Genomic DNA, 27,107 nt, shown 5'->3' with positions numbered 1-27,107 from the left:
TGTAGTAGGATCTACGCCCTTACAGAACCCGAAAACCTTCACCTACGACAATACTTGGACCAATACCTTGCTAATGGCTTCCTTCGTCCATCCAAGTCCCCTGCATCTTCAGCTTTGTTCTTCGTGCCTAAAAAGGAAGGTGACCTCAGAACGTGCATAGACTACCGCGCATTAAATCAGATCACGGTTAAGAACCGATACCCATTGCCTCTGATCCCCGAATTACTAGACCAAGTAAAGGACGCTTGCATCTAGACTAAATTAGATCTCCGAGGGGCATATCATCTGGTACGTGTAAAGAAAGGCAACGAATGGAAGACTGCTTTTCGCCCTAAGTACGGGTTATTCGAATACCAGGTGATGCCCTTCGCGTTGTGCAATGCACCAGCAGCCTTCCAGTATTTTATGAACGATGTCCTTCGTGAACTCATTGACGTCTGTGTTGTTGTATACATAGACGATATTCTAGTGTACTCCTCTTCAGAATCAGACCATGTGAAGCACGTTCGTGCAGTCCTTGGGAAACTACGCCAGCACAAGTTATATGCAAAATTGGAAAAATGCGTTTTTCATGCTACGGAAGTTGAATTCCTTGGATTTATCCTGACCCCAAAAGGAGTCCGAATGGACTCTCGAAAGGTGGACGCAATCCTCAAGTGGCCATCACCCAGTTTAGTTAAAGGGGTACAAAGCATGCTCGGATTTGCTAATTTCTACCGCAGATTCATTCCGGATTTCTCACATGTTGTACACCCTATCACAGCACTTTTGCGAAAAAACAAACGCTTCTTGTGGACCGAAGAAGCTGAAAAGGCCTTCCAAGAGCTGAAAGCGAAATTCACGTCTGCACCTGTCTTAAAGCATCCACGCCCCGAACTTCCATACATAGTTGAAACTGATGCATCCAGTTTAGCCATGGGAGCTGTCCTGTCCCAGAAGGATCCTGAAACCGGTCAACTTCACCCAGTAGCATTTTGGTCCAGAAAGTTCTCGGCATCCGAGTTAAACTATGCGGTTACCGATAAAGAATAATTAGCCATCAAATCCGCCTTCAAGGCTTGGCGCATTATCTTCTCGGTGCCAGGCATACCATTACGGTAATCACCGATCACCGGAACTTGCAGTATTTAAAAACAGCCAAGGCCCAATCGTCGCATCAACTTCGATGGGCATTGTTCTTTGCCGAGTTCGATTTCGTGTTCACTTATCGACCAGGTTGTAAAAATGGCAAGGCAGATGCCTTATCCTGAATTGGGATGGGAGAAGCATATGCGAACCCGGAACCAGTGCCTATAATTTCAGAACAAAGAATTCTTGGCATAACCACTCTACAGACACTAGAGGATATTCAAGTAAAGATCCAACAACTCTTCGATCCAACAGCCCTGCAGGACTGGGTGAAGAAAGGCCACGACTACTCAGTCATCAATGACCTACCTTATTATCAAGGGCAACTATTTCTACCACACAAGGAATACAAGAAGTAGTCATCTCCAATTATCATGACACCATGATGGAAGGACATCCAGGTATCGCAAAAACTGAAGCTAAAATTAAGAGACAATTCTGGTGGCCCACCTGGCGAAAAGACGTAAAGTCATTTGTAATGTCTTGTGGCATTTGCGCCCAAAACAAAAGTCAGAAGAAAAAAACAGCTGGCCTCTTACAACCTTTGGATATTCCACCTACACCATGGCATACCTTATCGTTAGACTTTATTACAGATCTACCTCCATGTAATGGATTTAACACCATTCTAGTTATTGTGGATCTTTTTTCCAAGATGGCCCACTTTATTCCTCTAAAGGGATTACCTTCTGCTTCAATTCTGGCCAAGGAGTTCCTCAAAAACATTGTTCGAATACACGGATTTCCTTCCGTATTGGTCTCTGACCAAGGTAGTCAATTAATTTCACATTTTTGGAAGAAATGTTGTCAACTGGCGCAAATCGACGTGAGGTTATCAACCCGGTAGCCGTCAAATTGGAATTACCCTCTAATATGCGCATTCATCCTGTCTTTCATGTTTCACTTTTAAAACCAGTTCAACCAGGAACAAGATTAACCAAACCACCCGACCCCATCTTGATAGATGGAGGACCTGAATTTGAGGTAATAAATATCCTGGACTCCAAGATGGTTAAATCAAAACTTTTTTATTTAATCTATTGGAAGGGCTACGGACCACAAGAAAGGTCATGGGAACCTAGTGACCACGTCCATGCACCTCGGTTGGTGAAAAGATTCCATCGGAACTTCCCAGACAAACCAGGGCCCAGGGGAAGAACAATTTTAGGAGGGGCCTTGGGGGGTGGGGGAGGGAGTGCTGTCATGATGCCTACCCCCAGGCATCCGGACCAAGCCCATCAGCCCCGGGAGCAGGCATCTAGACATTTAGTAAAACTTCAGCAGCCCCGGCTAGGGGCTATCTGGGTTCAGTCCTGGCACCTTAGGTGCCAGGCTCATAGTAGGAAACAGTCCTGGAGCCTAAGGCGCCAGGCTCATAGTCATCACTTACCTCAGGCAGACCATGCTGCAAATGACTCCAATCCAACATGAAGCCTGAAAGGGACTATTTTTCTACAGGGACTATTTTTTTTACTCGGGTGTGGTTCTAGGGACTTCTTACCTGGGACTACTTTTGAGGCTATTTAAACCACGGCCGACCAGCAACACACGCTTCGCGTTATTCTGCATCCAGCAGCGTAACACTCACCGTGCCTGCAGCCTGCATCCAGTCTTCTGCCACACCCGCCTTGAATCCGGAGCTCCTAAAACAAAGAGGAAAGAAAGGGACAAGGTTAGAAAACGAACTTATTTCTATTCCACACCTGATTCTGGATCCATCTTGTCTCCGGACCTGTAAAGAACATCATTTTTGCACGCGCCGCACCTCCAGCTGCAGCGCCGCGCCATACTCACCAGTCTTCACAGCATCCTTCGGGTCGGCGCTGCCTCCATCATTTCTTCGCCAAACTTCGGCACCTAGGAGACAAAAGAAAACCACAAGGTGAGCCGAGGGAACCAACAAATATAATTCTTACCACCATAGACTTACCTGATTTACCACCGGAGGCATCCTTTTGTGACTCTCCATATTTTCACGTGCCGCATCTGTAAAGAGAGACAAAACAACACGTTTTCCTCGTGCAACATTTACCGGACAGCACCGGGTAATACAGACTCTTACCTGAGCGCCACCAGCTGCCATAAGAGCATCTTTTCACGAGCCAGCTGCAAGACAAGTAAGGAAAGGGGGAACAAGAGTGAACATCGGACATATTGAACTCTATGAACTTAATACTTACTGGTCCTCAGCAGGAACCTCAGAGTCAATACTCTCCGGAACTCTCCCGTGCCTTCAAACCAGTGAAGTAACTGGAATCGACGCACCCCTGCAAATCCACGCAGGATGGAGAGCTCATCTTTCAAGAATATAAGGTGAGATTGCTTTGAGGGCATTTCGGAGGTGATTAGTTGGGGAGGACTGTGGGGGTGCCATCACTTGAATCCACAAGTGGCTAAATCCATCTCTCCACTTGCAGGAGAATATTTCTACGGGTTAAGCAGACAAGATTAGGAGGGCAAATCCAGTCAGTCATCGCTGCACTACGCATCACGTGGGTGGAGACCGCAGCTGTCTGGGTCCGACCGATGCCCCTGTGGGAGCCAGGTGAGCGTAACAGTGTCACCCATTCCAATTTTCGCCAGAGGTAGAGGTAGAAGACATCATAGTTAGTCTAAAACCTTCTAGATGCCAGCGGGATATTTGCCCAGACACGGCTATAAAAGATAGCGCAAAGGAACTTGCGCCATTCATCACAGCCTTGATAAATGCATCCTTTGAAACCTGCACATCCCGAACAATCTCAAGGAGGCTTGGGTCATGCCTCTTCTCAAAAAACCAAACCTAGATCCAAACATTCCTTCCACCTACAGACCCATAATAACAGTTGTTCCTCCTGAAAATCATTGATAGAGCGGCATACTTCCAAATACAAAAGCATCTAGAAGACAATAACATCCTAGGCTTACATCAATCTGGATTCAAACCAAGACATGGCACTGAAACAGCCCCCCTTGATCTCAAAATCCAAATAGACGAATCAAAAGACAAAGGAAATCTGGCCATCCTCCTGCTGTTGGACCTCTCAGCAGCTTTTGTTCTTGTTCACTACCAGATCCTCACCAAACATCTGTCCACAGCAACATACTTCTCCCATAATGCAGCTACTTGGATCGAATCCTTTTTAGCTAACGGGTCCATGAGGGTTTTTGCTCCTTCGGCATCTGCCGAACAAGTACCAATCTCTTGCGGAGTCCTTCAGGGCTCCTGTGTCTCTCCCTCCTTATACAATATCTTTACGAAGTTCCTCTTCGTCCACCTCGACGGATTGGGTGTCACCTACACTAATTATGCAGATGACACCCAAGTACTCATTACTCTCATGGGCTGCTATGACAAGGACACTAAATTGCTCAACAAAATCTATCTTCACATCCAGGCCTATTCCTAAATGATGATAAGACCAAGCTACTTTTCATAGGCTCTCACTCGCGACTAAACAAGCTTGATAAACTCTACATATCTTTCAACATTGATGGTAACATCATCAAGGTGTCAAGTGAGGTCAGAACTCTAGGTATCTATTTAGACTCCAGCAAGTCAATGCTACTGCCTCAGCTACAGCTTACACCACCAAGTTGATCAATGTCTGAAAACCCTATCTATCTACTCGGAGCTGTATCACATTAGCTAGAGCTCTGATACTATCCAAGCTCGACTATTGTAACACCTTATACCTAAGTTCCAATGTATGAAACCTGAACAAATTGCAAGTGCTTCAGAATAAGGCTCTCAGAGCAGCCTTAAAGATACCGTGATCTAACCACGGCTCAGTAATAAGACGAGACACACACTGGCTCCCAGTGCGAGAGAGAATTTCACTTCAAACCCTATTAGTTACACACAAATGCCTGTCCAACACAGCACCAAAATATTTGGTCGACAAATTTGTCAGGAACCAATCTTCCAGACCTACCACATCCAATTACTCACACTGCCTCAACATTGCTAAGTTCAAACTACAAAAATCTGGTGGATCTAACTTCCCGGTGCTAGCTGACAAGATGACAACTCCCTCCCCACAGCACTTTGAGCCGAACCATCCTTCTGGTCCTTCAGAAATAGACTAAAAAATTGGCTTTTCGCCCAGCAAATCAAAATTTCCTAATACTCTGACTACGTCTGATCTTTGGCACCTATTGACTTCATGCAACCTTGTCTGTCCGGTTTGCATATCCGTTTTCTGGCTTGATAACTTGTTTCTTGTTCATTGCTCCTTCTCTGTACTAATTGTTCCTCTTTGCATTTTTGTATGCTTAGTATATTAGGCCACTATCCGGCTTGATAACGTGTCTATCTCACCTTACCTTGTTCACGCTCTAACCTACCCGGTATTGATTTGTTATGTTACACAAGTCAACTGCTTTTGTTTGTTGTGTCTGTAACTATTGCTCAAGTGTAAGCGCCCAGATACCCTAGGGTTAGGCGCGCTTTATAAATAATTAAACTAAACTAAACCGAGCAATAAATAGAAACTAAATCCCTTCTGTGCCCTTTCTGAGTACTGTGCTAAGTTTGTACCCATGCTTTCAGAAGAGACCTAGCTGGAAAGAATGCTGTTAATAAAAGGACAGGAGTTTGGATGAGGCCCTTGACAGAAAGAAGCATTCTGCAGTATTTAACAAAATATTCTTCAAGCCTCTTGCCTGAAAATATTCTTCAAGCCCATCCATGACTGTAGACCTTCATCACCATAGACTCTAGCGCAAGTGTCCTGTGGGCCACAATCACTCGGAAACAGCAAGACAAAGAAAGTGCAGTCGCCTTTGCGTCCAAAACACTGTCAGTGGCTGAGATAAATCACTCCTGGCCTGTCCCTGGGCAGCAGAACCTTCCCGCTCCTATGAATGGTGCAGGAGGTTTTGACTTATCACTGACTAAGAGCCTTTGATCCATTTACTCAGACGAGGTGGCACCAAAACATTCAGCTGGAGACTAGCCAGACTTGCTTCAAAACTGCAGGAGTACCTGTTTGAGATACAGCATGTACCTGGCTGGGGAAATGGGCTGCCTGACCCTCTTGCACCAGCAGGCACGTTTTCTCGGGTTGAGATGGGCTGGCTACACAACTAACAAAGCACTCTCACTTGACTATCATGGTGTTGAGAAGGTTTTATCGTGGAGCATTTGAAACTAAGTGTCTCCTCTCTTGTGATAAAAATAGAACATTCTGGGTTTTCCCCCTGATGTGGGCAATTCCAACTTCATAAAATATGTCTGCAATAGCCCTGTAATATGTGCTTCTCTGCAAACTTTACTAACACGCGTAACAGCCCTGTGAGACTGTTGTATGTGGACCAATTAGCTGTGTTTGCAACGTTTGGCTATTCTATGGGTTTTTCGGACACATTTATAGTTACTATAGTCTCATCATAGTTTTGCGCAATCACGCATGTCGATGTTTATTAAAAACGAAATATCCATTCAATTTCATGTTTGTGTTTGACCTTCAAGGTCAGACATGATGATGTAGTGCTTCTGAATGAAAATGTGTTTCTGCATTTGTTTCCTTCTGCTTAGAAAGCTGCACTGGAATCCTGCCACTTGGGCTACGGCACTAGCGTGATAGTTGGCGAAGCCCCCTCCGCAGCACAACTCTCTTTCAGTCCACTGCTGCTCTTCACAGGCCGCACATGGAAAGGGAGCATCTTTGGAGGTAAAGCATCCTTTTTCTGTCTGATAGCAAACTGATTCCCCATGTTGCTTTCTGTGGTTCTTTCCTAAAGTGACCTTCCTTCCAAGTGTTGGAAACGGGGACGTGGGCCCTGTGAGGATCCATAACCCCTGTTCCTACTAGTTTGCTATTGGTTGTTTTCAGATATTCAAATTGGTAGGGGGTTGCTGAGAAAGCACTGGTAGTTTGGTTGGTGCAAGAAGCAAAGAGCCCTCCAATCTTTCAGCTTGCTCCACGAATATCTGTAGAAATATCACTGAGAGATGCACTGAAAATGATGCCGACTTCAAAGTGAGATCCGTCTAATGTTCCAGTGTCACCTTTGCTTTGCCTCTGCTGCAAAGAAAGCAAGGCACTGGAGTGGTGATGCTGATAGGAGGCTTGCTTGATGAGTGTAGAGATTCGGGGATGAGCCTTTCAATTGTTATTGATTTGGTTATCAACTTCAACTTTGGGGTCAAGGCAGAAGGTCACAGGTATGGGTGGTAAGGGGAAGCAGCTAACAACAATTCAAAATATAAATATATATCCCATGAGAGGCAAAGCTAAAGAAAAGAATAAGCATTGACAGTTTGGCTTTTGAACGGATTTTTTTATGTTTGCACCTTTAAAGGCGAAACATTGCAGGTGCTGCCATGACATGCAAGCACATCCTCAAAGGTTCCAGTAATGCAGCACAATGCTATTTAATATCTCTCATGCATCGCTTAGTCAACAAATGTAATGTGCAGCGTCATATGTCCAGCATATGCAAAGTAAATCTTCAAAAGCCTTGGAATCCATCCAACTCCAGTTAATGGCTCACATGCACAGTATAATAATTTGTGGTTTAATATAGTTCTTCGTGGCAGGTTCTTCCTACTTCTGATGATATTTACTGTATCAATCTTGAAAGGATGAACGTTAAAGTGAGCGCTGCCCCAGGATTCGAACTTGCAAAGTACAGACTGGCCCCATACGAGATGTGAGCTCTTTACTTTTGAGCTATCCACCCGAACACCTTAGACGGACAATGGACAGATTCACAGGTGCATGTATTAACACCAAATGTCATGTGAAGCCTCAAATACCGCAGTAAGGCCAACTAATGGCAGTTAGTGCATCACATGCACAGCAATGGCCCAATTTGCCTTCCAATTTCTGGTATGGCAATAATAACAAAAAAAAAGAAATGGGGTCATTATGACCCCGATGGCATGAATTTACCGGTACCCTGCAATGGGGACGTACCGGGGCATTACAGCCCCAGCGGACCCGGTAAATCCCCATTGCCAGGGGCTCGTAATAATTACTCCCCATTCCCATTTGAGTCACATTGCACTCAATGGGAATGAGGAGGCCGGATGCACCGGCACCATTCATAAGTGGTGCCGGTGCATCCGTCGAGGTCTGCTCTCGTAGTTTGCCGGTCCAGTAACAACGGTGCGGTAGCTTACCAGCACCGTTGATACCAGACCGGCAAACTTGTAATGAGGCCCAAAGTCTTTGTCAGGTTGTCCAACCCCTGTGAAAATTGTTTCTTTTTTAAAAATCCCATCATTATTGATCAGTGTTACTGGCTCAAAGTGCTTTATACTTTACACAGTTTTTGTAGTAATAATGTTACTTTTCCGCACGGTTTAAAATGATCCACGTGGCACATGCGGCAACCAAAATTGAAAGGACTGCCAAGCCTCTTGTGATTCGGTATTTAAAGCATGTCATGTTTTATCAATATTGCTTGATCATTATGATTTTAAGAAAAGCTCATGATTTTATGTCACTTGGAACCCACAATAACATTTACATGGATCTATAAGTGTTTTTTAGGTGGGGTTGTTGTGTTTATGACCGTGGCGATGTGGCTCTGCATAAAAACCAAAACAAACATTTTGGCCCCCTGGACAATGTTTGTGAATATCCCTGGCCTACAGGATTACCACATGCCTTAATTTCCCTTACCAAGCCCAATATTCTGAGAGGAATACCTGAATTATGATATAACCACTGGTAGAGCAGGAAATCCATGCAAGGCAAGCAGTCCTTCAGAAATACTGCTTGTATTTTTTCGTAATTACCCCATGCCACATTTGGTAACATTTGTAAAAGTGCATTGCCATCTCTGTTTCTTGAGTGGGAATTCATATGGGACAGCGGCGTTTCCCACATATCTGGTGTACACTGCAGGAAAATGCATTGGTGGGAGAATAGTGATCCTTCTTTGCATTTTGCATCAAGAGAGTGACATGTGAGCATCAGAGATGGCCACATTCTCACTTCCGTTTGGGGTCCCCTGTGGAAGAGATACCATTGTGCGTCGTTTCGCTTACAGACTTTTTGTACATGTCTGGGGGGAGAGCATTGTTTAACCTCTACTTTTGGAGTGAAGGTAATTACATATTTTCTTAGTGACCACGCTCTCCACTCTATCCATAACCTACCTGCCCACACAGGGGGTAACTCTTTGGATCTCTTATTCATCTCCACCTCTCTCTCAGCCACTAATAGTACTGTCACACCATATCTTATCACTCAATTGTTTCCACAACCATCTCCTTACCACCCTCTGACCTTTTCTCACCACTGGCTTGACCTATTACTAACAGACAATTTAACCCTTCTGCCACCCCCCTTTCTCTCCGACCTACAGTTCTCACTCTCCTCCTTCACACCTGATGCCTCTTCCACCAACACTGCCTTCTCCAGCTTCCAATCCCTACTGTGAGAAGCCTGAGGGTGTTCTCCCTTGCAGACCCCAGGGATCCTTTGTTCAGGTGGCCAAGAGAAGGCAGTTGCGCTCAGGTCCCGACCCTGGGGGCGCACTAGCGAGGGAGGATCATTTGGGCAGGGGATCCTTGAGGACTGGGAAAAGAACGGCTGCGGGCGACACATGGTGTTCCCCCCTACCCGATTCCCCTCATCCTTTATGGGATACTGCCACCAAAATGCCCTCCTTGCCCAGCACTTTCCAATAAAGAAACAAAAGCAAAAACATCACGGGAAAATGAACCCATCCCTCAATCTCAATACAAACATAATTTGCATGGGACACTACTTCTCCCATAATGCTCCATGGTCATTTAACTACCCTAGTTGTCCCTTGCAGCACGCCGTCATACACAGGGAACCTATAATCCAAAGGACTCTCTCTCTAAGATTCAATTCCCTTCAGAGGAATGATCAGGCATGTCACAACGATAATTTAATTGAAGTTCAGGCAATTACTGCTAACAACTTGCACCTGACTTCCATTAGACTTCTCCACACGGATAAAAGGCAGAGCATGAAAGCACACTGTAAAACGAGCCAGGAAGGTTGTCTGGAGCAGAGAGGACGTGAAGCTGGGTGCTGCGATAGAGACTCGGAGGCGGACGAAGTGCTGCTGGGCTGGCCCAGTGTGTGGAACGGACCACTGCAAGTTGGGAAACCGTGCCTCTCAAAAGTGGTTCAGGAGAAGCCAGAACACTGCTGGCGTTCACGAGACAATTGCTCGTTCCCTTGGGGACATTGCCGACCCTAGGGTATCTGAGGGGCAGGGGGAGAGACCCTGACCTCATTCTCGCGCTGCCAAGGAGAACCGCTACATTGCAGCGTTACCTAGTGAGTCTGATGAGAGAAAGAGACACTCGGGGTAACCGTGTGAGTGGAGGCTGAGTGCGTGAGGCAGACAGAGACTAGAGCCAGAAATCGGATAACGTGCAGAAGAAAACCAAGTGAAGCGCGAGAGCAGCGCAGAAAGAAGCAAGGAAAAGTTGAAAGGTGCAACAGTACACGAAAGCGGGCAAGTGGCCCAAACAAGAAGTTAAAGGTGCGAGAAGTACTATTGTGAAGCGGAGAAAGTAAAATAAGGATAACCAGGGGGCTGGTGTGTCACAGTGGTCGTGCAGGAGGGGAAAAGATAACCTGTATTTTCGAAGGTCTCTTTCAGCGCCCCACTAGCAAGGAACTATATATGTTCTACGAAGGTGAACTTCAGAAGCTAAACACTTGGGGAACAAAACCCCTAAACCGCCTTAATTTGTAATTAAGAAACCTTTGTGAGCCTTTTCTGTTGGAAAGAAACCTGAGTGTGTGGGAGAGGAACCCCTGAGCTATTTGAGTTTGTGGCTAAGACATTTCTTTCAACATGGGGAAGAGAGCCCGGAGAAGTCTAAAGATAAGCCCCAAGAACTGTTGGTTTTGCCACTGTTTGAACTTTTTATCTCAGGTGGGAGGAACCAGAGATACCGACAGTGAACTATTGTGGCCACCTATTTCCGTTCAGGAGCTGGAAAGCTGAGGCAAGCCTATTTGTGTGGCGTAAGAGCCTACTCCTCGCTGGGACTAAGAAAGCCCAGCAGAGGGGGGACCCGGGATAAAGAGATTGAACATTGTGTGAAATGTAGGTCTGAACCCGGCAGAGGGGCACCTGGGGTGAACAGAAAGCCCCCTGGGAACTGTGCCTGAGAAAAATATACAAAGAAGAGAACATTTAATATTTTGTGTGTCACATCAAGCCCTCTGTAATAAGAGACTTTGAATGCTGTAGAGAGTTTGGTACAGATGGCCTTGATATTTGAAACTGGGAACAGCACCCTCGGGTCCGAGAAGCCAGAACCTGTGCTAAGCTCGAGTGCCCTTGTCCCGTGGTGAAAACGTGGGGAAGGGGAGTCAACTATTTAGCTACTCTGACTTATCGTTTCTTGAACACTTTCTTTTTGCATAACACTGTTTCCCAGACTATTTTGTATTTAGAGGTAAGGATTGGCAATAAGTTTATTAGTATAGGCCCTTTTATTATGACAGACTCGACTAGGGCTGCGTTATTGTTATTTGATGGTTGTAGCTTGCTCCCATCTTTAGATTTAGGATTAGATAGGCGTTTTTAAAACCCTTTCACTTCAGGTTCAACAAACACCCTTGAACTGTGGTCCCTTGTGTCTGTTTTACTGTTGATAACATGCCAACCTTACACTACTGTATAACTCATTCTCCTCTCACTTCCCACTGCTTGCTTTCACCCCTAAGTCTCAGCATCCTCAGCCATGGGTCACTCGATTCAAACACTCTCGCTGCATAGACATGCGTTGGCTGCTGCACAAATGCAGGAGTACCCTCTTGCATGGTTTACCTGCAACTCTGTCTGCTCTAAACTTTCTTTGATAATTGTATACCTCCTACTCTGTGCTGCTCGTTAGTTTTACCCTATTTGCAGCATTTTATATATTTTAAAGCTGTGTTGATCGTTTGCTTTTTATTTTTAGGAATTTATTTTAAACTATGTGTATCTCACCTCTATTTAACCTGTATGGTGTGCATATTAGCTTGCATGTGTTAAACTACATTATTTTCTTGCCGTACTGTGTAAAATGTTCTTCAGTGCTTCCGGACTACAAGTCCCTTTGGCATTGTAGTTTTGGGGCGCATTTCCATAGTCCTCAGGTGCGTTAGCGCCGGCGCGTTGGGGGCAATCCGGTTAGTGTTGGTTTGTGTCCTATTGTGTTCCTGTGTGGCATTCTGCCTTAGTATTGCAGGGTTGTTCACATCTCAAATTCCTTTATCAGCTGGAGAACATGTCTGTGTTTCTCTTGTTAGCATGCATATTGACGATGCTTTAGATCCCACTTCAGGTATTCCTTTACATACTGGCTTTGTTCATGATACACAAATAGTAGGATCATCGCCAGAGTACTTGGTTATTGGTGATGGTGATAATGCATGTGTGGATCTTGCAAATGTTGTCCCGACCCAATTGCTAGGGGCTGTCTGGGTTCAGTCCTGGCGCCTATGGCACCAGGCTCATATGGGACATCAGTCCTGGCGCCATAGGCGCCAGGCTCATAGGTGCACACTTATCTGATGCAGACCATGCTGCAAGAACATCCAAGCTCATGTGAGGCCTGGAAAGGACTACTTTACCTTAGGGACTATTTTGTTACTCGGGTGTGGTCGGGGAGGAATACCTACCTGGGACTACTTTGGAGGCTATTTAAACCACGCCCGAAGAGCAGCACACGCTTCGCGTTATTCTGCATCCAGCAGCGTAACATTCACCGTGCCAGCAGCAGCACCCAGCCTTCTGCCACACCCACCTCGAACCTGGAGCACCTAGAAAGAAGGAAAGAAGCAAAGGTTAGAACAAGAGTATTACCTGATTTCTTACCTGATTCCGGATTCATCGCATCTTCAAACCAGAGGAAAGACTTTGGGCCTCATTACACGGACGGCGGTGGACCAAGGTGCTATTAGCACCTTGGTCCATGCCGGTAAAATACCGGCACCACCTTGGAGGAAAGGGGAATTACTGCCCTATTCCAAGGTTGGTGGGGCGGTTATTCCCCCTTCCCCCATTGCCCTTCCCCATTCCCATTTTTACCCCATCGGGCATAATGGGAATGAGGAAGGTGCTAATTACGGCACCGCAAATTGCGGTACCGTACTTAGCTCCCTGGTCCCTTTGCGGGTTGGTTTTTAACACCTGCAAAAAGCAGACGTTAAAGTCTCCAACCCTCAAAGGGACCTCGTAGTAAGGCGGTAAGGGTTAACGGTCACGGGTACCATTAACGGTGACCGTTAACCCTTACCGCCATCCGTGTAATGAGGCCCTTTGTTTTAAACGCGTTGCAGCGCCAGCAGCAGCGCTGCGCCATACTCACCGTTCCACGCAGCATCTCTTCAATCCGGTGCTACCTCCATCTTTACATCGCCAAATCCTGGCACCTAAGGGGGACAAGAAACAGCAAGGTGAGCAGAGAGAACAGACAGAGACAATCTCTTTAGCTGCCGTATTCTTACCTGATTTTACCGCCGGAGGTATTATTCATCAGCACGCCACATCTTCTTATGCCGCACCTGAAAGAAAAGGAGAAAGCAGCAAGTTTAACCCTTGGCATAATTTACCGGACAGTGTTGGGTAACACAGACTTTTACCGGAGCGCTTTTAGCTGTCAATCTTCTTATTGGGTCAGAGCTGCAAGATAAAAGAGGAATTGGACAGGAGTGAATTGCAGACATTTTGAACTCTTACGAACTATATACTTACGGCTCTTCGCCAGGACCTTTTGGAGTCAGGATTCGTCTACAACTCTTCCAATATCTTCAGGCCAGTGAAGTAACTGGTCATCAACGCGCCCCTGCGTTCTTCGCAGGATGGAGGGCTCATCCTTCAAGAACATAAGGTGAAATTGCTGAGAGGGCACTTCAGAGGTGATTAGTGGGGAGAACAGTGGGGGTGCTATCACTTGAATCCACAAGTGGCTAAATCCATCTCTCCACTTATAGGAGAATATTTCTACGGGTCAAGCAGACAAGATTAGGAGGGCAGATCCAGTCAGTCATCGCTGCAATACGCATCAAGTGGGTGGAGGCCGGAGCAGTCTGGGTCCGACCGACGCCCCTGTGGGAGCCAGGTGAGCGTAACAGGCTCACGATATTACTGTCTCCCTATTGAACACTCGATCTGCTAACAAACATGCTATCGAGATACACAATCACATTGCTGATCATGGGATTGACCTTATGTGCTTTACGAAAAGGTGGTTGAAAGATTCGAGTGGTCCCATTATTGATTTACTAACCCCCAAAGGCTATACATTTTATAGTACTAATGAATGGTGGCGGGGTGGCATTCATAGCACAGTAAGATTTGGATTGGTTCCCTTCCCCTATCTATTGTGAAGACTGTGAGTTGTTGCACCTGAAAATTGCTTCTTCTGCCAATACCTGTACTCATTTTATTTTGATTTACCGTGCCCTAGGGACACACCTGACTTTTCCAAATCTATTATGAATATCTTAACTACTCTAGACAAACCCATTAGGTCGAACTTGGTCCTAGGTGACTTTAACAGATGGTGGAAAAATTCAGAAGATTCTGAAGCGCCCACCCTGGAATACCAGTTTAAATACAATGTTATGACCATACACAATAGTGCTCCTACTCACATCCTAGGCAACACATTAGGTTGGGTAATGTCAAGAAACCTTAATTTAGACAGCTGGGAGATCCCTCATTGTGTTTGGTGTATACCTACCAGGGAAACCTGCCACTTCCGTAACCTGAAGAAAATAAAATTTGGGGATCGCCATCGTTGTCTTAATAGCATCATGATGGACCCTTTGGATTCCGATTCTCCCACTAGGGTAGCTTCATTATATAACGACCACCTAAGTACCTTCCTGGATCAAGTGGCTCCCTGGAAATCTACGGTCATCAAAAATGATTCTATACCCAAATCTTGGTTTACTCTCGTACTAGCTAGTCTAAAACAAGGAAAAAGATGGGCTGAAAGACGATGGAGTAAAGATAACTCTGCAAGTAATTTGCTCGTCTGGAAATCTCTAGAAAAAACATATAGACAAAAGCTTATCGAAGCCAAGAAAGATTTATTTAACAAAGAAATAAAGAAGACTGCTAATAGTGCTAAAAAGCTCTTCTCTATCTTTAAATACTTAGAAAAACCTCACATTCAACCAAATGTGGTCTGTCAGACAGATAATGATTGCCAAAATATTCAAGAGGCCTGGTGATACCATCACCTCCAAGTTTGTTTTAGATAATTATGATATGATAGGTTATTTATAATGCGCTTAATACCCAGAGGTTTCTAAGCGCCGACCCGAGGATCGAACCTGTGGTGCTCTGTGTCTCTTGCTTCCAAGGCGAGCACGTTTCCCCTGAGCTACCCTCCCGAGAGGTCTCTTTATACCATTTGTCACTCGCTTTGTGAATGCATCATTCATCCATGGTATAGTACCAGACTCTATCACACATGTGGTGGTCACTCTATCTCCACCTGCCGGACCTCCGCACTTCCCCTGCATTTACTGCTGGTGAGACTTGACTTAATGGGCATTTTTACATCGCATGTACGATTGCGCCCTTTTTTCACATCAAAGTTTTTTTATAGTGTGATTTGTGCAGCGCTCCACCACGTATCTTTGTTTTGCCCTTGCGGAAGCCTTTTCCTGGGGTAAAGACACAGTGGATTCTCCTTTTCTTTCGCCTCCTTTGTGTGGCCTGCCACTCCAAGATGGCAGGCCTTAGCTGAGCACTGGAGTGCTTGGTGCTTTTCCCAGCTATGGTCCCTGGTTGGCCCCCCCGTTATGGTGAGTGTGTCCCTCCTGCCCCACGTTATGGTGAGTGTTTCCCCTTTGCCCCCTGTTATGGTGTGTGTTTCCCCTTTGCCCCCTGTTATGGTGAGTGTGTCCCCTTTGCCCCCTGTTATGGTGAGTGTGTCCCCCCTGCCCCTGTTATGGTGAGTCTTTCCCCCCTGCCACCCTGATGGTTAGTTTACATCCTCCCCTGCTTCGTTATAGCCGTGTGCCTCCCCCTTGTACGCCTGCCCCCTGTGATAGCCGTGTGCCACCCCCTCCAACCCCCCTGTCCCCTGTGATAGCTGTGTGCCTCCCTCTCCACCCCCTCTGCCCCTTGTGATAGCAGTGCACTTTCCCCCTCTACCACCCCACCCCCAGTGATGGTTTTCTGTTCCCCTCCAGCCTCCCTTATGGTTGTGCTTGTCCCCCTCCTGATTGATGTTTGTGCTCCCATCTCCCTCCCCTTCCCCCGTGATGGTTGTGCTTGTCCCTACCACCCTTTTGGTCTCCCTTGTTTATGTGTTGTACCCCCTTTTCCGCCTCTCTGTCTGCTACCACCTACTTTTCATACTTACCTCCTGATCTGTATGTTAGCTGCTTGTCTGTGTCCCCCCTTTTTCTTGCTCTTCTCCTACCCCTCCCCCCAGTACTACCCTAAATAGGTCATCTGGCCTAATACGTTTGTCACCTTTTTTGCCCCCTCACCTCCTCACCCTTTATCCCTCCGCCGTTCCCCTTGTTAAATTCGGGCACTACCTCAATTGCCGTCAGGCATAGTAATTGTAACTGCCTGTCTTTCTCATACTCCTGCCCTCTCCTCCTCCCCTCCCTTCCCTTCCTCTTGTTAAATTTGGGCACTACCTCAATTGCCGTCAGGCATAGTAATTGTAGCTGCCTGTCTTTCTAATCCTCCTGCCTTTTAAGCTGGATTTCTGAACTCTGACCTGGTGGGCTGAGGTTCAGAAGGCCAGCCTAGTTTCTTGGAACAGGGTAACCTTCTGGACAAGCCAGACAAATCAATTGGCGGCAGTCAAGACTAGGTCTCAGGAGGTGTGAGGGTGACTGAAAGACCTCAATGAGCCCACAGAGAAAAGGACACTTACAAATCACTCCCAGTCAGGTGTATATATATTAAAAATACTAATGCATTTATTTCAAGTCCTTTGAGGTTCAACACACAATAAAAATCACAGTAATACTACTAAGCCAACACAATCCTATCCAAATACATATATACAAGACCAAAGGGGCCTAAAGTGTCAATGAACGAAATGGGTACACAACCTAGAAAGGGAAGGAAGGAGGTAGTGCAAATAGTCTTTAAGCAGTTCTGCATCAAACACAATCCCAACTGAAAGGCAGTCCAATCCCTAATATGAGAGGAGCCTAGTGCTCAAATGTACTTGCGATGCTGGCGCACGCGGTAGTACAGATGGGCGAAACAGGGTCTTTAGTAGGGGCTGTAGCAGCTCAGGAAGGTGGGTGAGGTGTGGGTGAGGTGATGCAGAATAGGTTCCCACTATTCGTGGAGGGTCTTCCCTTGAGGGCAGAGCAGGTTCCAAGAGTTGTGAATAGTTTGGTAGTTCGCTCTAGCAGTGGAAAGGAAAAGGGCCCTCAGGAGCCACTCTTGCGTAAAAATGGATGGATGCGCCAAGGGCCACCGGTAAGGGTTGCAATTACTCACCAACCCCGACACACTCCGGACCAAATTTCAGCAGTCGAGTCCACTTTGGTTGCAGGTTCAAATGCGCAATCTCTCCGCTCTGCGGCTTTCAGCAATGAAGTTACATTGTTGATTCCCAAAAGGGACAGTGGCGATTTCTCCGATCCTGGTGGATGGATCAGGCCAGTTCTGCTGTAGAAGGCTTCAAGGCACAGATGGGCACAGCTGCAATGAAATTGTGAAGTTCGTCACCACAGCTGGGCGACACAGTAACCGCCTATACTCCGGTTTGGGCGCTCTCTCTTTACTCCAGACTTAGGAACGCCAAGTGTACGAAATTTGGTGTGAGAGTGCTGTGAGCACAGAGCTTGCGATGTACCACGTTACAAGGGCCTCCTTGAAACGGCGGCGGTATCGGAGCAAAGGTCCTGGGAAGCTGGTCAGCCCACTGATTACCCCAGGGACACTTCCGAGAAGGCTTACTTACAGGGTTTGTAGAATAGTTGGTCCCAATATTCCAATGGCTGAAAGCATCTTCGCAGACCTAAGATGACAAGATGCAGAGGGGTCCAGTGGGATGACAGCAGGCTCAGGGTGCCAAATCTTCAAGCAGGTCACCAGCGGTTTCTCGACTCAGCTTCTTAGTTTCGGGATACTTGGATCTTATCCTTCGTTCAGTGAGAACTCCACAGATGGACCTGGTATGAGTGTTTGGAGCCTTCTCTTATCCAAAATCTCCTTCGTGCCAAAATGAAGAGGACCCAATGGGAGATCTGCTCACATCCAGGCATACCATACGTGGACCAATCATGGACCACGGTTGTCCCAGACATTCACTGCACACCACACTCCCTGGCACCCAGGTATGTATTAGAACCAGACAGTCCAGCCCACATCCTGGAAGCGCACACACACAAGGCATGCAGAAGCCCATGAAAGCTTGGCATTTTGCAGGAGAATGCATGCCGAAATAAGGACTGACCAGGGTGGCTCGACCTGGGGAAAGGGCAAGATGGGCAAAGGACAGGACAAAGAACCTTGTGGCATGGCCATTTTGGAGCCAGGCAACCTATTTGTGCCAAATGCGGTAACAGTGGTTTACCTGGCAAGAAAGAGTTAAAAATATATGAAAAAATAAGCTGCCACCAGCCCTGTCCTGCACTTCTCCTAAAAAATCCTTTGAGAGTATCTAGGGCCTTTAGAAGTGAGGGGGAAGACCCAAGTGCATTATACTGGAAGGTACATTGTGCACTTGCAACATGTTGTAGAAAAGTTGCAACATTAACAAGGATTAAGGGAAACAAAGTCTCCCAGTACTGACTGTCTGTAAGGGCATGTCAGTTTCCCCATAATAAAGTGAGCGTAAAGCCCAGTGTAAAAGAAGGCTGTGCTCCTCTGGCAAAGTCAGACTATGGTGTTTAACATCAGCAAAAAGTTGGGGGGTACATAACTGGAGGGAAAATTAAACATGAAATGGAAATCTTTCCTAATACTGCCCTCTCCTCCTCCCCACACCTCCCCTCTTGTTAAATTCCGGCACTACCTCAATTGCCGTCGGGCATAGTAATTGTAGCCACCTGTCTTTCTCTTCCACTTTCCCCTTCCCCTCCCTATTACTGTTCATTAGCACTTACTCTATCATCTGTCGCGTGTCCTGTGATAGCAGCGTGTTTGTCTCTCCCCCTCCCCTCCTTGTCTCTTCTCCCACTTCCCCCTCCAGCACTACTTTGAATAGTCGTCAGTTCTAGTACTTTTAGTTGCTTGTGGTGTTCTTCTCTTTCTCCCTCAGTCCATAACCCCCCCCTTCCTCTTCTTACCTACGTCAATTGCCATCAGGCATAGTAATGAAACTGCTTGTTTTGTCTAAACCCCTGCTCCCTTATTTGTTACTTTCATTTGCACAATCAGAAATGTCGCAAGGCTCATTACGATATTTATTTTTCACATTCTGAAAAAAGACTTGTAAGAATGTAACCGTATTTCTCTGATGTTCCCTCCCTCCTTGATGTGCTTTGAAACACATTGATTGATTATTTGTCTAGTGCACATATACAATCAGATGCGAGTCCCACTGGTTGCCCATCAAAGCTTACATCAATTTTTAAACTCTGACATTGGCCTACTGCTGCGTCCACTAAGAGGCCCCCCTCTACCTTAACAGCAGTATTGCCGGCACCAACATCTCACTTGTGAACCCTTGCTTCAAAAACAAGAGAGCTGAAGGGGTCAGCTTCCGCGTCACGTCTCCCAGTCTCTGGAACTCCCTTCCAGCTCACATCAGAAACAAACCTTCCTACACTGCCTTCAAAAAGCTGGTAAAAACTTGGCTAGCCAATAAATATGACTAATGTTCCTGCTCACTGCTTACTTACTGTATTGACTATACTTGCTTATTGTAACTCTGTAACAAACGCTGTGATAACCCAGGGTCTGGGTGTTAGAAACATTTATAAATAAATAAATGAATACAAAAAATGTATAAATAAATAAATAAATACATACATATCCAGTTCCTACATGACACACTCCCCTACTCTTCTTCAGCTAGAAGCCTCTTAACCTATGTGGTGACCTGGAATGAGAGTCTCACCAACTGAAAGCATGTTTTTGGCAATAGACTACTATTTAAAAATAAATTCAATCCTATCTATCCCTAAAACTACAGGTGGTTTCCCTACCCCAACAAAACTGAAACTTGGGGGCTGTCAAGTCATTTGTGACTAAATGAAAACGTACCGTCCTAGTCAAAACTCTTTTTCTATAGCTGTCACTTAAACACAATACACTAATGTAACGGAAGAGTTCTTATCCCACCCCAGGAGAATTAGTTCCTTCTCCTGGATCAAAGCCTCAATGTTCAGGTTTCATAAAAGTTCCACAGATCTCCTGGGACGAGGAGAACGACTAGTTTGCATCCAGTTTTAAGAGGCTTTTCTTGCGTTACTTAAATTTTATATTCTTCCTTAATTATTTAAGTTCTTTCCACTGACTTTGTATTATGTTCACTTGAACACTGTCCTTCAACTTGCCCCCACCGAGAAGAAGGAGAGACTCCTCGAGCCACCCTTGACTTTTCAGAGCATTCCCAATATACTGCAAACTGCCCCTACTGGGGCGATGGAAGAGGCTCTCCAGCCATTCTTGACTCTTCAATACCACAGCCTCATTGAATGGCCTAGGGAGTTGCCTCACAAAATGATCTGCTTGTCTCTTGTCGCTTCTCAAGTTTGCCCAGTCCCCTCCTGGACTTAATACTGTTCCCATTACCTTCTCTCAGAGAACTCTTCACTGGTTTCCACAGGGGTCACAGGTTCTGTCTTTCTCTTTTTTTCTTCTTGACTGCGCGAGCCGTTACTGTTGGCGGTCTCAGCGTAGTTCTCATAGCGCATTGTCCACCCACCAGAGGTCACGCCACCACCACATTTCCTTGTACTTCCCATACAGTCCCCTATGCAGCTACGCAGTAGGCTAGTGTTGGCAGTCTCGGCATAGTTCTTGGACCGCACGGTCCTCTCACTAAAGGTCATGCCACCACCACACAACTTCAGGGTTGTCAGCTTTCAGCTAAATGATGAGACACTTTCCTTGCGTCCCTCAGGTTGTTCTCGTCACTTCACACGACTGCCTCCATGCAACCTTCGAACGCCCTGTTTCCAACTCGCATGCTTTTTGGCGGCCTCCTAGCTCGCCGAATTCTCCTTCCGGATGTCGTGCTCCTTCCGAATAGCGCTCTCCTGGTCCTTCTTTACTGTTTAGCTTAAGTAGCTGGGTCTGCCCCTGTATAATGTCAGTTTGATTGACAACCGCTGGTCGAACACTTTTCATGCTCGCGTGCTTGGGTTCTTCTTCGTCCCAGTACTTATCATAGTCAGACTGTCTGACACATTACAGTAACACATGGTCTCGGAATTTATCATGTGTATGGAAGGGCCGGGTGTTATTACCCTGTGGGGTTGGGAGATAACTGGAATGTGTCCCAGGCTCACGTCCTTGTCCCAAGGAGGGGTGCTTGTCACCATGAGATCCTCCCGCATGTTACCACCCCTAGGGGGACTATCGGTTAGCGGCCTCCCCTCCCTAGCCTCATGGAAAGGGGTTCCCCTCTGAGGAGAAGTAACACCATCTGAAGGATCGTCACACCTACTACTCATCTGCCAGCTTGCTAACATTTTCCCTTGCCTCTAACCTGCTTCTGTCTCTCACTTCCTCTGCCTCCACTCTAGCACTTCACCCATCATGGTCACTTCCTGAGCACAGCTGGCCATACAGCCTACCCACACTTAAAAATGTCCAATGTTCATTGTCCTTTGTTAGGCAGAATCATATGCAGTACCCTTTGGGAACACCACACACAATTAAGACTACAAGTGACAGTACAAATTCACCTTTGGTACAAGTCTGTACTACACAGTAAAGTGGTAGCGATGGCTGAACAGCCAGACTTATCTCAAGAGTAAAGTGAGCAGTAACACAAAGGACAGCAATTACTATGGTTCAAACAAACACTGACTCATGGTTTCTGAGTAAAAGAATATACATTTATTTACACATCAGTTGTAAAACAATTCAATAAGTAAAGCAGCAGAAAACTCACACTCTTAATATACTACACAACCCCCAATCAATTCTGGAAAAGTTAGGCTCAAAATGAAGTGTGAGCAAAATGGCAATTTAAAAGGGAGGGAAAGACAAGGTTATACAAAATTAAGCAACACCAACAAGTAAGTAGGCAGGGCAATCTAGAAAAGGCTTGCTACAATGAGGATTCAAATCAATAGGCCTGGGCCAATGTTAATGGTTCAGAGAAGATCACACAGTTCAGAGTAGTTTGCGGTTAAGTCTTTGCCAAGAGTTCGAGACGAAGTTGGTCGAAGAAAAAGTTATTTAAAAGAGTAGAGAAGGACAAGCCCTCGGATTGGTGAAAGATTTCAAACACTTTCACAGCGGTCGGACGGAACGAACAACCGAGTTAGAACAGTACCTTAAATGAAGGAGAAGGCTTTAGCTGAGGCAGACCTTCCTGACAGATCCTGCAGGCTCACGGTTCAAGAAGCGACTGTCGGACTGACACGAAGTAAGAAGACTGGAGGGTCCTGCTCTGCCCAGGGAAGAAACCAGCAGCAGAGCAAAGCAACAAATAAAAGGTGTTCTCCTTAAAATGCAAACAGGGTCCGGCCCTCCTGGCTATCCAATTCACTGCAGTTGTGCACAGCAAATTCGTTCAGGGGAGGGAGGCCTTGCTTGGTGTTTGGCGAACTGGTTGGTCCCACCAGCTCAAAGGAAGAAGATTCCTTGCAGATCTTCTCTGTCGTCGAAGCTTGGAGATTCGGACCCGAGGCAGGGCTTCACCGGGAGGTTCAGTCGTGGTAGTTGTCCTCTTCTTTCAGCTTCTCTTCGGTTCTCTCGATCCAGTCGCGACTCTGCCTTCCAAGCCCCAGAGACCTGCTTTTTATGCAGTTTTCCCTATTCACACAGCCTGGCTGTCAATCACACAGCAGGGTGGCTGTCCTGGCGGGACAGTCACCACAGCCAATCATACAGAGTGCGACATGGGTTTCCAAGGAGACCCTGTGCAGGGAGTCTGAAACCCCTCCCTCACATCCTGTCCGCCTCAGACATTCAGGCACCTAAGGAGGGCTCCTGTGCAGAAGCCTGCCAAAGGGCGGCGAACAAAGGAACCAAACCTGGTTTGGCGTGCAGAGTAAAACACGAGAAAGACCTTTACAAAAAGAAATGGCGAATAAACCGAGCCGGAACCAAATAAAAGTAAATGGGGTCCAGCAGATTTAAGTTCGAGGCTACTTACTTAGCCTAAAACAGTACCAAGGCTATTTACATAGACCGCAGTAGGAAAAGTAGGGTAGATACCACTGCCACCAGCCAAATCTTAACGAAAGGGGAACAAAATAATGTTCCATGAGAGACAGACAAAAGGGGATAACTATTAACCCTTTCCAGTACTCTATGGAAGATAGATTGTACTGGGTCTGTGAATTTAAAAAGACTAATAAAGTCAATGGCAACTTTACATGTTCTGAGAGACAGTAGTCAGTCCCAGAATATGGAGTTTACAGTGGGAAGTCTGAAAAAGACAACTCTGTGTCACTGCACTAAGGGTGCTGTGTAACACACAGTAAAAAGATGCCCATGGAATAGGTGAAGCTCCACAGTCTATGAACACAAAAATGTTAAACACACACAGCAAAACACATGTAAGAGTGGGAAAAGGGTTCACACTCTTACCAGGTGACAAAAATAAATCCTAGAAATCCAGCAAAGCTGCTGAGGGACTCAGTAGGTAAGAGAAATTAGCCATTCTGGAGAATTCTCCCTAACGTCCTTAATCTATGTACGTCTACCGGTGAATGTTCCATTTACTCCTCTTCACAACCCGGTCAGCATGTCCCTCAAACTCACCCCATTGTAGGAAGCTCCCTGCTTCCCGTCAAATCTGATTTCTTAGCTATTGTATGTTGTTTTGTTATCAAAAGAGTATTGTTCCTCCTGCATATAAATATATGATAAATACAAAATATGGGGTACTTTGAGACAGAATTACACCTTTTGTGGTACTTACCACACGCTTTATACCTGATGAGGTAAGTCACTGATGCACAGGTGGTATTCCAAATATTGTCTGGTTTGCCATTTCTACCTAACTCATTATGTATGACCTGTGGCATGTTAGGTGTCGGACACATTAAGGGCATTTTGACTGATGTTTAATATAATCATAAGAATAATGCCTATTTTGTCCTTCTGCTAGAGGCTATCCCTGCCTATCGAAATAAACTAAAGATGCTTGTTGGTCGTCAGGAAGTCCCAAATGAATATGTCCATGGTACGAACTAACTCCAACTGGCCATAACACTATGTTAACTAACTTAAATGAGACCAAGAGAATGTCTTTCTTATCCTGGTTGTTTCTTTTTTTTCCCTCTTAGTTGAATTCATTGTTCAAGCACTGAACAAAACACAATAGGTTCAAGGCACTCAATGGTCAGCAGGAATAGCATAGTTCTCTACTAGAGCATAGAGTTATGGTTGTTTCTTATAGAAATGTCTCATCTTTATTCCAATACTTTCTTAGCAGTGTCTCTTTGAGCAGTCTCTTAACCCCTCCTTGATGAGTTCTTGTAATTCGTTCAGATAAATCTTATGTTTTATTCTCTCTTTGGGGATAGGGATAGGTTTTTGACAATTCTCCTTGATACACTTATAATTCTCTGAGTCTTGTAGCCTAGGCTTCCTTAGTTTGAGTATGCCTTGCTTGTTCCCATGCAACCTTTCCCCTCTCCTGGGGTTTCTCACTCTGTCTCTCCCTTTATCTTGTTTATAGGATATTTTGATTTCCCATTCAATATCACTGGACTTTATCTCTAGCTTTCTCCACTCTTCACTTCTTAAGACATGGGGCACTTTCCAATCTTCCCATGGTATGCATGCTCAGTGTCTAATTACTTTTATTTCTGGTTTATTCGTTATTCTCCTTATCGTGTTTTCACACCTTCTGGTTGACACTTTTATATTGAGTATCTCATTTGTCTCACTGCGTCGAGTTCTTGTTTCATAATGGTGCCCAGCGACCTCCTACTTCTCACGTTCTCCCTTTTACCTCTTACTGTGTAGAGGAACGTGGTAGGGCCCAGCACTTGCTTGGTACCTGTCCGTCGGCTTTGGGTTTTGTGCTTCTCTGTTGCTAGCTTCCCGTTCACAGCCTTCTCTCTTGCTCCTGCCAGGTGTGGGCACCAGAGAGCTTTGCATGCTCCCCACTGTGATGGTTTCAGCACGGTTCGCCGAGCGCACTTTCCACCACAATGTCGTTGTGGCACGCTGCCACCTGACCGAGGAGTCTCTTATCCTAGCTTACAACAGCTTCTCGGTTCTCGCAAACACCGGGCCTATGGCATTTCAGACTGGTGTCCTATGCTTGTTTGAAAGTTGCAGGCTCTGCGGCTCTCCGCGGCTCTGTCTATCCAAGACGTAGTGATGTCAGAGGGCTTCCCCTGCTTTTGGTACTCTCTATCCTCCCCCATTTCACCTCTCCAATGTGCACTGCTCTCAGAGGGCTTTCCCTGCTTGTGATTCTTTCTTTCTCTCGCTCTCTCTCTTCACCCTACTCGTCCCAGTAAAATATACATCTCTCGTTAAAGAGACAGGTTCCTTTCCTTTTCCAAAATAGTTTGTTTCAGCATTGTATTCAGCCAAACACACCGATGTTAGAGTATTCTTCATAGCAGGTAGTCCCATATGTGCTGTTAAGTTGGAAGGTTCAGGGAGTTCCTCACAGGAACGGGAGTCCTTGTCCCCTAAGGGAGAGTCTCTCCCAGTGAGGCCCAATTGCCCATACCCTTAGGGAGGGTCTTGCAGAGTGGGCTCACCTCCCTAGCCTCAAATAGGGAGGCGCCTTATTGGAAAGAAGGGATGAATACCCTTGATTCGTCACATGCCCTTCCCCTTACCGTTGTCTTTCCCATCTCCTTGTTGAAGGTAGAATTCCTTTTTGGTTGGCCTTGGTGGAGATGTTTTCTTAGCATGTTCTGGGAATATTCTTTTAGGTCCTTTGGTAGAGATAGTGTTTCCCCAATTCCAGATGGAGAGTTAGCGAGGCTGATCGCAGTCTCCCATGATTTTTTTTTTTTTAAAACTCTGTTTATTGAATTTAAACAACAGAACATAAGAGACGTATAAGAATAAGACATGAATCAGCAGTATACATGTTGAAGGCAATCGTCCATATCAACAGGGCCCGTGGGGCCGAGGACCAAAAGACAACAATAGGACCAGGCAGGCAAACAAGGCAAGCATCACTACCGGTGCACCCCCACCCACAGAGCTTATTGAGCATCTAGCCATTTACCCCATATTTTTACGAATTTGCGGGGGCAGCCCCTTGCATTATAGATACGGCGCTCTAAGGTTGCGCATCTGTCCAGCTCATTACTCCATCGATTCAGGCTCAATGGTTCGTCCTATCCCCAATTGGCCGCTATAAGTCTTTTGCCCGCCCCCAACGCAGTTGCCAAGAACATTTTCTCATATTTGGACAGGTCTACTTCCCCCCCAATGCCCAATAGTACCATCTTGGGGTCCCTGGGAATTGGCGTCCCGAAGCGGTTGAGATTGTGTTAACACATTCCACCCAGAAGGCCTGTATCACCTGACAGTCCCATATCATATGGTAGAAGGTGGCGGGTTCAGTTTTGCATCGGACACATGTCTCGTCTTCTATTCCACCCCATCTGGCCATTGCAGTGCGTGAGTGATATGAACGATGTAGGATCCTCAACTGTATCAGTCTAAGCTTGGATTCTATCCCAATTTCTCTGGGGGACATTAACGCTTCTACCCAATCTTCAGGTTCCAGGGGGCCCAGGTCCCTTTCCCACTTTGCCTTTAGTCCGTCGAGTTGTGGAGCCCCGAATGAGCTAAGGGCCTGATAGAGGGTGGAAGTGACCCTAGAAGAGATGTACTGCGGGAGAATATTGGTCTCGATGGGAGAGCAAGGGGGTAGGACCGTTGTGTCGGGGAATTGGGCGCGGATTGCGTGTTGACAGTTGCGCATGCCGAAACCGGTCCATGGGTGTCAG

The 27,107-nt window shown here is 46.1% G+C and overlaps 1 protein-coding gene across 1 annotated transcript in view; it reads left to right on the top strand.

The window, feature by feature from the left end:
• Positions 1–27,107, top strand: part of LOC138515896 (alcohol dehydrogenase 1A-like) — a 369,185-nt gene that overhangs the window by 174,441 nt on the left and 167,637 nt on the right. The window contains exon 7 of the mRNA XM_069630659.1: positions 6,647–6,782. Within this exon, the coding sequence (XP_069486760.1) occupies positions 6,647–6,782 (136 nt within the window). The remainder of the gene's footprint in view (positions 1–6,646; positions 6,783–27,107) is intronic.

Source organism: Ambystoma mexicanum, chromosome 6q (assembly GCF_040938575.1).
Source record: "Ambystoma mexicanum isolate Mex_15411 chromosome 6q, UKY_AmexF1_1, whole genome shotgun sequence".
NCBI classification, from domain to species: domain Eukaryota; kingdom Metazoa; phylum Chordata; class Amphibia; order Caudata; family Ambystomatidae; genus Ambystoma; species Ambystoma mexicanum.
Note: the sequence above shows the minus strand (reverse complement) of the source record. Positions and strands in the feature narration are given on the sequence as shown.